At 40.5% G+C, this 14,770-nt stretch overlaps 1 protein-coding gene across 1 annotated transcript in view; it reads right to left on the bottom strand.

Annotated features, from left to right (window-relative positions):
• The window catches only part of LOC109932547 (dual 3',5'-cyclic-AMP and -GMP phosphodiesterase 11A-like), a 293,291-nt gene that overhangs the window by 113,489 nt on the left and 165,032 nt on the right, over positions 1-14,770 (bottom strand). Inside the window, exon 7 of the mRNA XM_048599206.1 lies at positions 3,291-3,423. Coding sequence (XP_048455163.1) covers positions 3,291-3,423 — 133 coding nt within the window. The remainder of the gene's footprint in view (positions 1-3,290; positions 3,424-14,770) is intronic.

Here is a 14,770-nt window from a genome sequence, read left to right as displayed (position 1 = left end):
TGTTCATCCAGCTCTACACCTTGTTATCTCAGAAAATGGAAGGAGTTGTGCTTTCATTAAAGAAAAGAACATTTGAAAAAGTAAGTTGATAATGGTCTTTTTTTTTTAACATTTCTACATTTAAATACCTTTCCACAGCTCTATGAATAAAGTATTGTACTTTTAAAAATACCCATTTTGGGGCTATTTTTCATTTAATTTCAATGTGGGTATTTCTACTCCCGTTTATTGGAGTGACATGAGTAGAGGGACAAATATAATGTTTTTACATTGAGAGCAATGTGAAGTGCCTTGTCCCATTTACTGTAATCTGAACCTTCTGCATTTAGTATTTCCTCAATTTATGGTATTTCTATTGAAAAACAAATTAATGGGTGGAGACATTTGAAATGACAAGCATTGTGCAAGTAAAGTTGATGTAAATAACTTGAGTTTTCTTGAGATGAGACATTAGGATAGCTATTTGTCACTAAGGAGATCTATGATCCTCTTTGGATAAGTAATAGACAATAAGAAGTGATTTTTGCTTTGGCTGATCATTGGGTTACCATGGAACTATATTGCACAGACGTTTGGTGCCATATTGTTATTAGATTTTACTTCCCATTTCTGAGTAATCCTTTTTTGCAGTATTGTGCATTCTCATGCATCTCCTAATTCTGATCAGAAGCAACATCAGTGAATTTGGGAAGGAAATCATCCATGTGTTCTCCGCGCTGAACCAGAGACCAAGAGAAAATAATGGGCAGGATGAATAATTTCTTTGGAAGTAGATGAGTGGTTCAAATAAGTAAATGTAACTTTCCTTTCATCCTGAATGTCAGAAAGAATTTTGTTTTTATTTACACCTGAATGTTTTAAAACAGAACTGTAAGAACTTTCTGCAAGCTCGAAATTCCCACAGAGGAATTAAATTAGCAGAAAATAAGTCAATTGTATGGTTCTTGTGGCAAAATATTTTTAGGCCAGAAGGTTTGGGTTCAAGTTCCACCTGCCCCAGAGACATCATAGAATCTCTACAGTGCAGAGCAGACCATTCAATCCATAAAGTCCACACTGACCCTCTGAGGAGTATCCCAACCAGGCCCACTCCCCTCAGCCTATCACCATGACCATGCATTTCCCATGGCTAATCAACCGAGCCTGCACATTATGGGGAATTTAGCAATGGCCAATCCACCTAACCTGCATATCTTTGGACTGTGGGAGGAAACCAGAGCACCCTCAGCAAATCAATGCTGACAGTTGCCTGGCACTGTGAGGCAGCAGTGCTAACCATTGAGCTACTGTGCTGCCCCAGTGTCTGAACAGGTTGATTCAAAATACTTTGCAAATCAATTGTAATAGACTACATATGTGTCTATGTACACATACATAGGTAGAGTGAGAGGTAGGTGTTCTGTTTGTGTTACGGGCCGTTAGAATTGACTGTAAACTTTCTGTAATGTATTGCGCTAACCCTGGTAAGGAAAATGGCTCAATTCTCAAAAACCTTCCTTTAGATACTGTGAAAATAGCCTTTTGAAATTAATACATTTGATATAAGAGGAATTGGAATTAGATGCAAATTGATTTAGGTCTAGCATCTATTCTGAGCAGCACATATTTGCTAAACCTAAATTAAGTAGTTTGATTCTCATGATGAAAAATGCATCATACAATAACACCATATACATTCATGGAATCAAGTTTTAGAAACATAACGTGCTGGAGAAAGTCAGCACACTTGATAGCATCTGACGAGAGAAAAGCAAAGTTAACAATTTGAGGCAGATAATGACTCTTAGTTGAAAAATGGTTATTCTTAACATGAAACATTAGCTCTGTTCCTTTGTCCACAGACTCTGCAAGGCCTGTTAGCATTTCCAGCACTTTTTCCCAAATGCAGTCTACGTTAATGGATATTCTTCCCTACCTGTGAGCTGTAAAAATTTTGTAAAGATAGTTTTAGCAATTTCAATCCAGTAGCTTGTGGTTATAATACAAGACTGGCACTAATTGGAATTCTCACTCAGATGCCAGAGGATGGTCGGTCTGAAATGGAGAAACATCACATTGATGCAGTAGAGGGTGCACTTCTCAGCTTGAGGCTACAAGATGTTGTCAGGACAATAAAAATAAGCTTTATTGTGCTATCTGAACTTGGATTGTTTGGTGATATCACAGAAAGGCGGACACAGAAAGAGTTGTTGTTAGTGTAATCATTGCATATCTTGATGAGCACGAAGGTTTGGGTTTTGAGGAGGGAGAAGTGCATACAAATCATAATTTCGTAATTTAGCGCAGAGTGGTCTTTTGCTATATAATTTAAAATTTTGATGAACTTGATTCATAGAAGTTATCTCATACCAAATGCCTAGAAATCATATGTACAGGACCTATTGAAAATAGGAGCAGGAGTAGGCCATTCAACCTTTCAATATGATGATGGCTGATCATCCAACTCAGTACCCTGTTCCTGCTTTCTCTCACCCTGTTGATCCTTTAGCTTTAAGAACTATATCTTGCTTTCGCCTCAACTGTTTTCTGTGGCAGAGAATTCCACAGGCTCAGTACTCCAGGTGAAGAAATTTCACTTTGTAGAAATTAACTATTCTCCTGTCATCGAAAAAATAGGAAGAAGTCAATAGGCTGCTTCATTCCAATGGCAATAATGGTCTTTTAAGCCCTGGAATGTGAATGTTATCAACTGTTGTGCATATGAGGTGAAATGTGATTGTGTGAGTAGCCTTTGCCATTGAGTAGGTGAGTAATGTCATCATACCCATTATGATCTTTACAATAATGCTTACTTTGACGCATTTTAATGGGGCCTCTTTATTTATATTTCTAAAGTACAGCTATTTTAGTAATCCATTTTTAAAATCATTTGCATGGAATTATCACAGTGGATTTGTATTAATTCTGTGGCACTAGGCTGACAAACCACTTTTACAACATCAGATGATTATATTACAAGACTACAGATGACACGTTTTCCCTTTAATAATTTCACTCTTTAGTCTAACCTAATATTCAGGTAAAAACACCCACGAAAATGTAGGTCTAACAAAACTGCCATCAGGTTACGTATTCTTCCAAATACAGGAAGATCCTTCATTTGCATTCTACAGTGGTTGGATCGCATCAATGTAGAGTGGACCCTGACAGCATCACAAGAACACTGTGAGTTGTAAAAGTTTTGTTCAAAAATAGACATGCTGCAAAATAGGATATCAGAAGCCATTCTCTTAAAATATGAGCATTTGTGCAGTAGTGTTACTTGAGATCAAGTTTAAAGAATTACTCACTTCAGCGTCGAACCGTGGATCTTGATATGCATCACTGATGTTCACTGGGAGACCTGTTGAAGCTACAAGCTCAGCAATGCTGTTGTTAATTAGCCAATCTGAATAGGATGATTTTTCTATGCTGTCTTTAAAGCTTTTGAGGAACATAAAAGACACAATTACTCTAAACTCAGAACACACATCACTCAACTTAACTGTTGTACAGTTAAACTGGTCAAATTAGATGACATTTATTCTTCCAATTAAATAGCAAGGGAATTAAATGTGTTTAATCATCTTATTGCCTATGTACATCCACTTTACAGCTACACTTAAATGTACTTTCCATTACCAAGGTGATGGAAGATGTCACCAACAGTGCTATCACCTGCATTTACACATCAATAACCCGCTCACTGATGCTCAATTTGAGTTCTTCCAAGACCATTCATTTCCAAGTTTCATTACATTTTGGGTCCAAAAACAGTCCAAAAAGAGCTGAATTTCAGACATAAAGTGTAAATCAGCAAATTAGTAATTGAATGAATGAAGCATCAAGGAACTCAAGTAAAATTGAAGTAAATGGGAATCCAGAGGCAAGTTCTTCATTGATTGGAGTTAAACCTAGTAAAGAGGAGGATGGTTATGATGTTTTTAGTTTATTCTCTCAACAGACATGAACATTGCTGATTGGGACAGCATTTGTCATCCATCCTGCAATGCCCTTGAGAAGGTAATGGTGGTGAGTTGCCTTCTTGAACTGCTGCTCTCCATGTGGTGGAAGTGAATCCACAGTCCAGTGAGGAAGGAAATTCCAGGATTTAGACTCAAGTGACAGTAAAGGAATTGTGAGACAGTTCCAAGTCAGAATGGTATGTGGTTTGCAACAGAACATGTATATGTAGATTGTTGTGTTCCCACATTTTGATGCTTTTGTCTTCCAAGATGTTAGAAGGAGCAGATATGGAAGGAGCTGTCAAAACACCTTTTGTGAATTGCTGCAATTATAGGTGCTGCCATTATGCATTGATGAGGAAGAGAATGAATGTGGAAGGTTGCGGATGGGATTGCAATCAGACAGAATATTGGCCAGAAGGTGAATTACTCTCCAACGAATTCTTAGCCTTTGGCCTCCTCTTGTAGCCATAGTATTTATATGGTTAGTTGCTCAATGGTAACCTGTTATTGTGTTGTTGCTGGGGAATTCAGCAATGGTTATACCACTGAATGTCAGGGGGCACTGGTCATATTCTGTTTTGTTGATGAGCATTGCCTATCACTTGTGTGGCACAAGTATTACTAGCTACTGATCATGAATGTTGTCCAGGTCTTGCTGCATAGGAAAATAGACAGCTTCAGTATCTGCAGAGTCATGGGTGGTGCTGAACATGTTAGAACAAGTGACATCGCCAATTCTGACAATATAATGGAGGAAAGCACATTGACGAAGCAGCTGAAGATGGTTGGGCCTAGATCACTACTCTAAGGAGTTCCTGTGTTGATGTCTTGGTGCTGAGAATGATTGACCGCTAACACTCGCAAATCACCTTCCTTCGTAATAGGTTTATCTGTAACCAGTGCAGAATTTTCATTTTGATTGCCATTGATGCCAGTTTATCTTGGGCTCCTTGACACCATTTTCAGCCAAATACAGCTGTGATGTCAAGGACAGTCAGTCTCACTTCACCTTTGGAGTTCAGCTCTTTTATCCATGCTTGGATCAAGGCTGTAATGATGTCAAGAATTGAACAGCCCAGGTGGCACTCAAACTGAGTATCAGTGAGTAGGTTATTGCAAGTGCCACTTAATAGCACTGATAATTACCCATTCCAACAATCAATGGTAGACTGAAAAGGCAGCAATTGGCTGTTTTGGATTTGCCCTGCCATATGTGTACAGGACATGCATGACTAGATGCCAGTTTTGTGCCACTTGCACAAATATTACTAGCCACTGATCATTAATTTCGTCAAGGTCTTGCTGCATATGGAACAGCTAAAGGCCTGGCTATTTCTGGAGTTTTAATCTTCAGTCAGTGCTATTCCAAAATGTGACCAAAGCCTAAGGCTTTTACAGTATCTAGTGCCTTGTTATCACATGAATCAAATTGGCTGAAGTCTGAATCTATGATGCTGGGGATCTCAGAAGGAGGCCAAGATTGATCATCCACTTGGATACTTCTGGCTGAATCTGATTGCAAATGCTACAGCCTTATCTTTTGTCTTGAGGTACTGGACTCCCTTATTATTGAGGATGAGGATATTTGAAGTCTCCTCCTACTATTAGTTATTTAATTTTCTACTACCAGTCATAGCTAGGTGTGCCTGAACTGCAGAGTATAGTTCTGATCTGCTGGTGTAGGACTGCTTAACTCCGTCTATCTGCTGTCTGGCATGCATGTGGTCACATTTGTGGCCTCACCAGTTGGAATTTCACTTTCAGATAAATCTGGTGCTGTCTCTGACATGTCCCTCCTGCCTTTTCCATTGAACCAAGGTTGATCCCCTGATGGCGATGATAGTAAGGTGGGTTGGGTGTTTGTATGCCAGGCCAGGAGTTTAGATTATAGTTGAATATAATTCAACTGCGGCCAACAGCTCACTGCCCACCATAATGCCCAGTTTTTGAAGACCAAACATCTCATGCCCTTCACAATGCTGCAAGATTTTCTCAGGGCAGCATTCTAAGTTAGGCCATCTCAAGCAACTCCATCAATAACACCTTCTCTATCACAGGGTTAGAGATTTCAGTGTTCAGTTCCAATCACAGTTCTTCAATAATGAAGCAATCCATGCCCATACTTGGACAGCATTCAGGCTGGAACTGAGATACAGCAAATGGCACACATGCCACACAGGCATTGCCAACATTAGAAAGTCTAACCACTCCCATTAACATTCAAATGTGTTGCCATCACCAAATACCCAATGATCAAAATCCTGAGAGTCACTTGTCCACAGATTGAGCAGGATAAACCAAATAAATATAATGACTACAAAAGGTGAGAAGTTAATTATTCTTCAACCAGTGACTCACCTCCTGAATCTTCAGACATTTTCCACTCTATAACAGGACACAGGTCAGGAGTGGTAATGAAATATGTGCCACAAAGGCTTGGGAGAAGGGATTTCACAAGATGCAAACACTGGGATTTTGTGTCCTTGGGTGGGTGGGTGTGCAGGTGGGTGCAAGCTCACAGTTTTTGCCTTTACCAATAGGCTTCCCCTCTCTGTTGCAAGTGGCCATCTCATGTCTCAATGTCCTCACACACAAGAATGTAGTTGGCAACCTATTCCAGGACAATGTTTGAGCGCTCAAGCTTCTAATGTTTGGAGCAAGAGCCTGAGTTCTTGTAGCTGTTTGTTTCGACAGTCTGCATTCAGGGCGATGTGCTCTGCCCTCCTGCATGGATTCACTAAAGGACATATCAACATGGCAGAACAGGGAGGCCAGATGAAGTGACAGCTTCAGCAACAGTAAGGCCCAAGGCAGCTAGAATGTTAGATTGGGCAGAGAGCAAGGGTATCTTGCTACCTTCACAGCCACTTTGTGTTCCTTCATGATATTAAAAAATGGCACTGGAATCATGGCAACAGTGGAAGCTTTTCACTATATTTTATTGTATTTTTCACTGTAAAATAGACAATAGACATGACAAACAAATCATTCATTCATTCATATTAATCTCAATTTCTTGGACACTGGGGTAGTGATTGAGTGAGAGTGAGTGTATGAGGGTGATTGTATGGGCATGAGTGAGTAAGAGAGAGAGAGAGAGTTAGCTAGCGAGCAAGAGAGAGAGAGTGCATAAGAGAGGAAAAGACAAAGGTAGCGTGAGAGAATCCTGGGAGTGAGCTCACACAACACAAGTCTCTTCCGTCCCCAAAAACCTCTCAACTGAGAGATGAGAAAAAAAGACAGAGTTGAAAGGCAATCCATTTCTGAGCATTATTGTTGTATGACCAAGGCCAACTCAGAGTGTGCTCCACCAGAGATTCAGCAAGGTCAGCAGTGTTAGTTAAACCCAACTGAGGTCACCTCCTCCTTTCCTGGTGATCAGAACTTTCAGTCTCGTCTGTTCTACTTAGCTTTGCTTCTTAAGTGAAGATGCAAAAGATGTTTTATTAGTGAGCTCTGCTGCTTGACACTTTTTAAAAATGGTTATTTTTTTTAAAGCTATCAACTTATTGCTTTGACAATTTTTGGTGAGAGCAACTTGTTTTAATCATAATTTCACTTTTTAAAAAAACAATTCAGTTTAATGTTACAGACTGCAAAGGCCAAATCACTAAATATATTCAAGAAAGAGATGGATAATTGGTTAGATTTTAAAGGCATCAAGTGGTATGGGGAGAAAGCAGAACTATAGCATTGAGGTAGAGGATCAGCCATGATCATATTGAATGTTGGAGCAACTTAATGGGCCAAATGGCCTATTCCTGCTCCTAGTTTCTATGATTCTATGTTGTGTTAAAACAGATCTCAGACAGCTTCTTACTGAAGGGGGATGTGTGGCTCACAGGAAGTCTTACTGCTTTTTAAGAGGATTTATTTTTGCTCAACAGACAGTAAACATTGGACATGTGCAACACATCTGGTGGCATATGTGCAGAAAAAAATCAGAGGAACTCCATAAGAATCTGTGCAGATTGTGGACTTGATGCAGTGACTCAATTTCCCTCTCCACAGATGCTGCCAGGCCTGCTGAGCATTTCCAATACTTTCAATTCATGTTTCAGATTTTCATTATCCACAGTACTTTGCTCTCCTATTAAACACCCAACCCTGGACACTTCTGATGAAGGGTTTGGGCCCAAAACGTCAGCCTTTCTGCTCCTATGATGCTGCTTGGCCTGCTGTGTTCATCCAGCTCTGCACCTTGTTGTCTCACATTTACAAGTGTGATTAGTTTCAACTTAAAATTAGGAAACATTTATCAGTCAATACATTGTATAAATTTTCTGTTAACAATATCCACTTAAGTGGATTGAAATGGCATATTATTGCTTGGTGGCTATTTAGTGGAATGTTTTGTCATTTTTGACCTTGGAAATAAAACCAGGATTCATGGACTAGTACTGTGTCACTGTGAGTCCAAAACGTTTTCATTTGTAACATAGGATTCTTGTTAGTGGTGATTGTGAGGTTCAAGCCTTTTGGATATTGCTGTCTGGATATTTCCTGGATTTGGTTCAAAGAAGTGGAGGATGTTGCATAATCTGTACCAGAAAATTATTTGTAATTAAATAGAACAAAGAGTTGCAGATGCTGGAGATCTGAAACAAACAAAAAGCAGAAATTACTGGAGAAACTCAACAGGTCGAGCAACATCTGTGGAGAGAAAGCAGAGTTAACATTTTGGGTTCAGTGATTCTTCATCAGTTGTGTGTAGTTGTCCGACTGAGCTGTGTATGTCAAACCTGAGTTTTTGGTGAGCTTTATAAATGGAACAGAGTGCAAAAGGACACAATGCTTTTGCAAACCCATATAAAATAGTTGGACACCATTGTGACTATATTTCCTAATTCTGGACACCCAAAGGATATAAGGGGGATGGGGGAATAAGGTGCCTGTGAACAGAAGAAACGCCAGGGCCTATGACCTCTTTCCCTGGCTCTGCTTCTTCAGAAGGACAGCTCAAACAACATTCAAGAAGTTCAACACCATCCAAAGGAAAACAATCCCCATCAATCATGTTGATCGTTCCCTTCCAGCACCAACTGCACAGTGAAAGCATTGTGCACCATCCACAAGACATACCACAGCGGTCCCTGAGGATTCTTTCACACCACTGTCCACCGTGTGCCCTCCACTACCTTGAAAGACAGAAGTTGCAGGTGGATGGTACTCAACCACTTTCAAGGTTCCCCTCAAGTCACACATCGAGGTGGATTTAATGCAGCTCATCTTGGTCAGTCACATGGCAACTAGAGGCACTGAATTGCTGGACATGCCCTGGGTCAGTCTCCCAGCAAAAGCTAAACCTTCCCCCAATTAAATCAGAAGGGGACGGTGTCTGACACAAGATTCCTCATTTTCAGCAGCAGGATGCCATTAATGAGCCCACTGACACACATTATTCCTGAACTCACTGAAATTTGGTGCTTCTATAGAATTAAGTGGGTGCGACATAGTCTTCCAGTATTTACCTGTGGCCTCCAGAAGGTGGAGTGGGGCGTGGGGTGAGGGTCAGGTATGTGTCTGATTGATGGATTTGGCATCAGGAAAGGGGGCCAGCTAAAAGCCAACCCTGTCCTTCCATCAATCCCCTGCCTTTCCACTAACACCTATCCTACCATTACCCTCCTTCAGTATCAGGCCCCACAATGATCCCAGTCGTCTGGTGCCAGCTTGCAGTTTTTGCCAGTGGGACATCCATTGCTGGCCACCTCAATAGTGGGGAAGGAATGATGACAGCCATTTACATGTGCCTAAACTGGAGTTTGTTCCTTCACGTCTTTCCCTCAGAACTGACAGGAGTTCCTTGTCTCCGACTGGTGCATGAATGACCTATTGGCATGACAAAATCGTTGCTAACAGCCTGACTTGGAAATATTTCAATGTTCATTCTTTATTGGTGGGTCACAATACTGGCGCTCACTACTTACCAGAACCATGGGTGCACCCACACCACATGCACTGCAATGGTTCAATAAACCCAGCTCACTACTGCCTACAGCAACCAGGGATGGGCAATAAATGTTGGCCTTACTAGAGGTGCCCACATCCCTAAAAGAATAAAAAAAGACTTCACATGTGTTCCATTGACTGCTAAGCACTTTGGGACACCCTGATGTAATGAAAAATACAATGCAAACGCAAATCTATTTATCTTCAAGGCTGCATTGATCATTCCATTCCACAGTTACAGCAATAGGAAACTAGCAATTTAAGAGAAGATTTAATTTGAGGAAGGTATTGGAACTACAAGGACCAAAGGGATCAACAAACTCTTTGATGCAGTGGTTTAAGCAACCTAACAGATTTTCATGTTCTAGACGGTGTACATCAATACTTAATCTCACTCAGTGCTGGTTGGAATAATGCTGGGGGCAGGAGTCAAAATTGATGTTCCTCCAAGTTACCAATTTTGACTAGGGGAGGTTGGAGAGAGATATGGGCTAAAATTAATGCTTCAGTATGTTAAAATTTTCTGAGTTTAAAATCTGCACTTCACTGATTTTCTTAAATAAGCAGAATTTCTAAGAATTGGAAGCAGATAATCTTATGTCAGTGAAGAATTCTAGTTCAGATATTTTGTTAATAACCAGTTTTATAATAAATGTAACAAACAAGTTTTTATTTTCTACACTGGCTGACTTCTCTCTACATTAATAACTTTTAGGCTAAGTGCAGCACAAGGACACTTCTAAGGACATTCTGACAAGTTCAGATTTATGAATGTAATTATAAGTGTGAAGGTCAATGCAATATAAGACCATCAACTTTGCCTGTTGGAATTATTTACTGCTTTCACCCATAGTACTGCTTTGGTATCTACCACACAAATCATCCAACCTCATTACCAATTAACGATAACCCAAGTCAACAAGTAAAAAAGATTCATTAAGAAAGAAACATTATTGAAATTGTATCATATTAGATGGCATGACTGAGATGCTGTTTGTTGATAATAGGTACACAAATTGAGCAGAGAAGGTACCAATAATGTTCAGATTATATGATAACATTATACAGACGGTATATACCATGATGGCTCCCACTTAGGAAAATTCTAGGGTACACTGTAGCTTTGGATGACAGGCCAGTGGAGTGATCAGGTGACCATCAGTTCCATCAAAATCATGGCAGCCTCTACGGTGATGGAGCTGATGGTCACCTGATCACTCCACTGGCCTGTCATCCAAAGCTACAATTTACCCTAGAATTTTCCTAAGTGGGAGCCATCATGGTATATACTGTCTGTATAATGTTATCATATAATCTGAACATTGGATTCTCTCGATTTTTACATTAATATATAATAATAAGGTAGAGGTACAGTAGCTCTAGTGCCTCTGGTTAAAATAAAAGATGAGATTTAAGTGCTGAGAACTCTCCATATATTGTTTGAATCAGGACATTATGGAAAACTATCAGTCTGCTTAGCAGGTCTGACTGCATACAGATGTTAGATTCTGCTTATCTTTATTACATTCCTGCATGGTCTTTGGTGTCATATTCAGATGCAAGTTTTTTTTCTCCACTTGTGAAAAGGTTACATTAACAATGATCATTCTACCGAGCGGACACTGGCTTCACAGAGCATTGAAACTCCTGGGTGATCAGTGAGGATATCATATTTTTTAAAAAACTCACTGATGTTTCAGGCACCCTCACCGGTTGCTTGCTTCAATAAAGTTTAGGTGTGTGTATTCAAGTGAATGAACATTCTCCATGAAGACTTAGCCCATAAAACGAGGGAAATGGGGATCACAGAAGCTAACCCAATATAGGCAAGACTTTTTTGTTCATATTCTGTTTTCAAATGGTGTTGTTCGTTGTGTTTTGCTCCAGCCCTAATTGGCTTTACCTCATTATCATCAACTTGTGCTTCATTTATCACTGTCAATAGTTTGCTTCATTACTTGTGCTAAGTGCTGGCATTGAAACTGCACCAAAAGGAGACGCAGGAATGGGTATTCCTTTGAGAGTTTAGAACATTTCGGATCATTTAGAGGAGGAAGAAGAATCCATGATGGACTAACAAAGGTAGGTCCATGTTTCAAGTGATGTATGTTTGATGGCTCCCGTAGACCACACGTACAGCAGTGAGAAAGATCACATGACTATGGTAAGAAGCCAGTACAATAAGGGTACAATTGCAATTCTTCAAACGTCAACCTTTTCATAAAAGAAAATCGAAGTCTAACTAGGGATGGTGCCATATTAGACCTGGTATTGGAAAATGAGCCTGGCCAGGTGATCAGAGTTTCAGTGGGGCAGCATTTTGGGAACAGTGACCATAATTCTGTAAGTTTGAAGTTACTTATGGATAAGGATAAGAGTAGTCTGCAGGTGAAAGTACTGAAGTGGGGAAGGCTAACAACAACAACATTAGGCAGGAACTGGGGAGAGTAAATTGGCGGTAGCTGTTTAAGAGTAAATCCACATCTGTTACGTGGGGCCTCTTAAAAGCCACTTGATTAGAGTTCAGAACCAGCATGTTCCTGTGAAAGCGAAGGATTAGGATAGCAAGATTCGGGAACCTTGGATGACAAGTGAAATCGTGAGCTGAGTCATAAAGAAAAAGGAAGCGTATGTAAGGTTTACAAAGCTGAAGTCAGCTAGAGCCCTTGAGGCATATAAAGAAAACAGGAAAGAACTTAAACAAGGAATTAGGGGGGCTAAAAAGATCTATGAAATGTCCTTGGCAAAGGATTAAGGAAAATTCTGAGGCTTTTTATGCATATGTAAGGAGCAAGAGGGTATCTAGGGAAAGGGTAGGTCCACTCAAGGATAAAGGAGAAATGTAATGTGTGGAGCCGGAGGATGTGGGTGATGTCCTGAATGAATACTTTGCATACGTATCCATAAAGGAGAAGGACATGGTAAGTCTTGGGAGGGTATGTTGATTTTCTAGACCATGTCAACATGAAGAAGGAGATGGTTTTGGGTGTTTTGAAAAGGTAGTCAAGTTCCCAGAACCTGATGGGATCTATCCCAGAATACTAAGGAGGGGAATGGAGGAAATTTCTGGGGCCTCATATGAAATTTTTGTATTCTCATTTGGCACAATGGTTAGCACTGCTGCCTCACAGCTCCAGGGACACAGGTTCAATCCCAGCCTCGGACGACTGTCTGTGTGGAGTTTCCACGTTCTCCCCGTGTCTGCGTCGGTTTCCTCTGGGTGCTCTGGTTTCCTCCTACAGTCCAAATAGGTGCAGGTCAGGTGGATTGGCCATGCAAATTGCTCATATTGTCTGGGGATGTATAGGCATTGTTGGATTAGCCATGGGAAATACAGGGATAAGGTGGGATATTCTTTGGAGAGTTGGTGTGGACTTGCTAGACCAAGTGGCCTGCTTGCACACTGTAGGGATTCTGTGGATCCCAGCAGAATGCAGAATAGCCAACTTTGTTCCTTTCTTTCAGATAGGCACAAGGCATAATCCAGGAAATTAAAGGCTGGTGAGCCTGACCTTTGTTGTAAGTAAAATATTGGAGAAGATTTTTAGGGACAGGATTTATCGACATCTGGAAAAATACGGACCTGATATATTAACTCTGCTTTCTCTCCATGGATACTACCAGACCTGCAGAGATTTTCCAGTAATTTCTGTTTCTGATTCCGAGCATCTGCAGTTCTTTGGTTTTTTTCTCAACTTATTAGCAATGGACAACTTTGAATGGGGTCGTGTCTCACAGATTTTGATTGAGTTTTTTGAGGAAGTAACAAAGATGATCGATGAGGACAGGGCGGTAGGTGTTGTCTACATGGACTTCAGCAAGGCCTTTGAAACGTCCCTCATGGCAGGCTGATAAAGAAGGTAAAGTTACATGGGATCCATGTTGAACTGGTAAGATGGATACAAAACTGGCTTAGTCATAGAAGACACAGAGTAGTGGTGGAAGGGTGGTTTCTGTCTGGTGATCAGTGGTATTCTGCCGGGATCAGTGCTGGGACCCCTATTGTTTGTAAAACATATAAATGATTTGGAGGAGAATGTAGATTCTTGATTAGTAAGTTTGCAGATGACATAAAGACTGGGGGAGCTGGAGACAGTGAGGAGGATTGCCAGATGATACAGCAAGTTATGTAGAGGCTTGAGATTTGGGTGGAGAAATGGCAGATGAAATGTAATCCAGACAAATGCAAGGTGATGCATTTTGGAAGATTTAATGCAGGAGGGAAGTCTATAGTAAATTTCAGAACCCTTAGTAGCTACAACATAGAGAGGTCTAGGCATACAGGTCCACAGTTCCCGGAAAATGGCAACTCAGGTGGAAAGGGGGGTCAAGAAGGCATATGGCATGCTTGCCTTTTTTGGTCAGGACATCGAGTATAAAAATTGATAAGTCATGTTGCAGCTGTATAGAACTTTAGTATTGTATAGAACATGTAGAACCTGCATAGAACATTTAGAATATTGCACATAGTTCTGGTCGTCATGCCAGCAAAAGGATATGGAAGCTTTGGGAGGGGTACAGAGAACGTTCACCAGGAGGTTACCTGGTTTGGAGGGTATTAGCTATGAGGAGAGATTGTCAAACTTGATTTGTTTTCACTTGAACATTGGAGGCTGAGGGGCAACATGATAGAGGTTTTCAAAATTACGAGAGGCATGGATAGAGTGGGTAGTCAGTGTCTTTTTCCCAGGGTAGAAATGTCAATTATTAGGGGACATAGGTTAAAAGGGGGCAAGTTCAAATTAGATGTGAGAGGCAGGCTTTTTACACAGAGGGTGGTAGGTGTCTAGATTGTGCTGCCAGAGGAGGAGGTGAAGGTGGATTCAATACCAATGTTTAAGGGGCATCTTGACTGATATGTAAATAGGTAG

Source organism: Rhincodon typus, chromosome 7, assembly GCF_021869965.1.
Source record: "Rhincodon typus isolate 14 chromosome 7, sRhiTyp1.1, whole genome shotgun sequence".
Classification (NCBI taxonomy): domain Eukaryota; kingdom Metazoa; phylum Chordata; class Chondrichthyes; order Orectolobiformes; family Rhincodontidae; genus Rhincodon; species Rhincodon typus.
The sequence above is the reverse complement of the archived record's forward strand: the minus strand, read 5'-3'. Positions and strand labels throughout refer to the sequence as shown.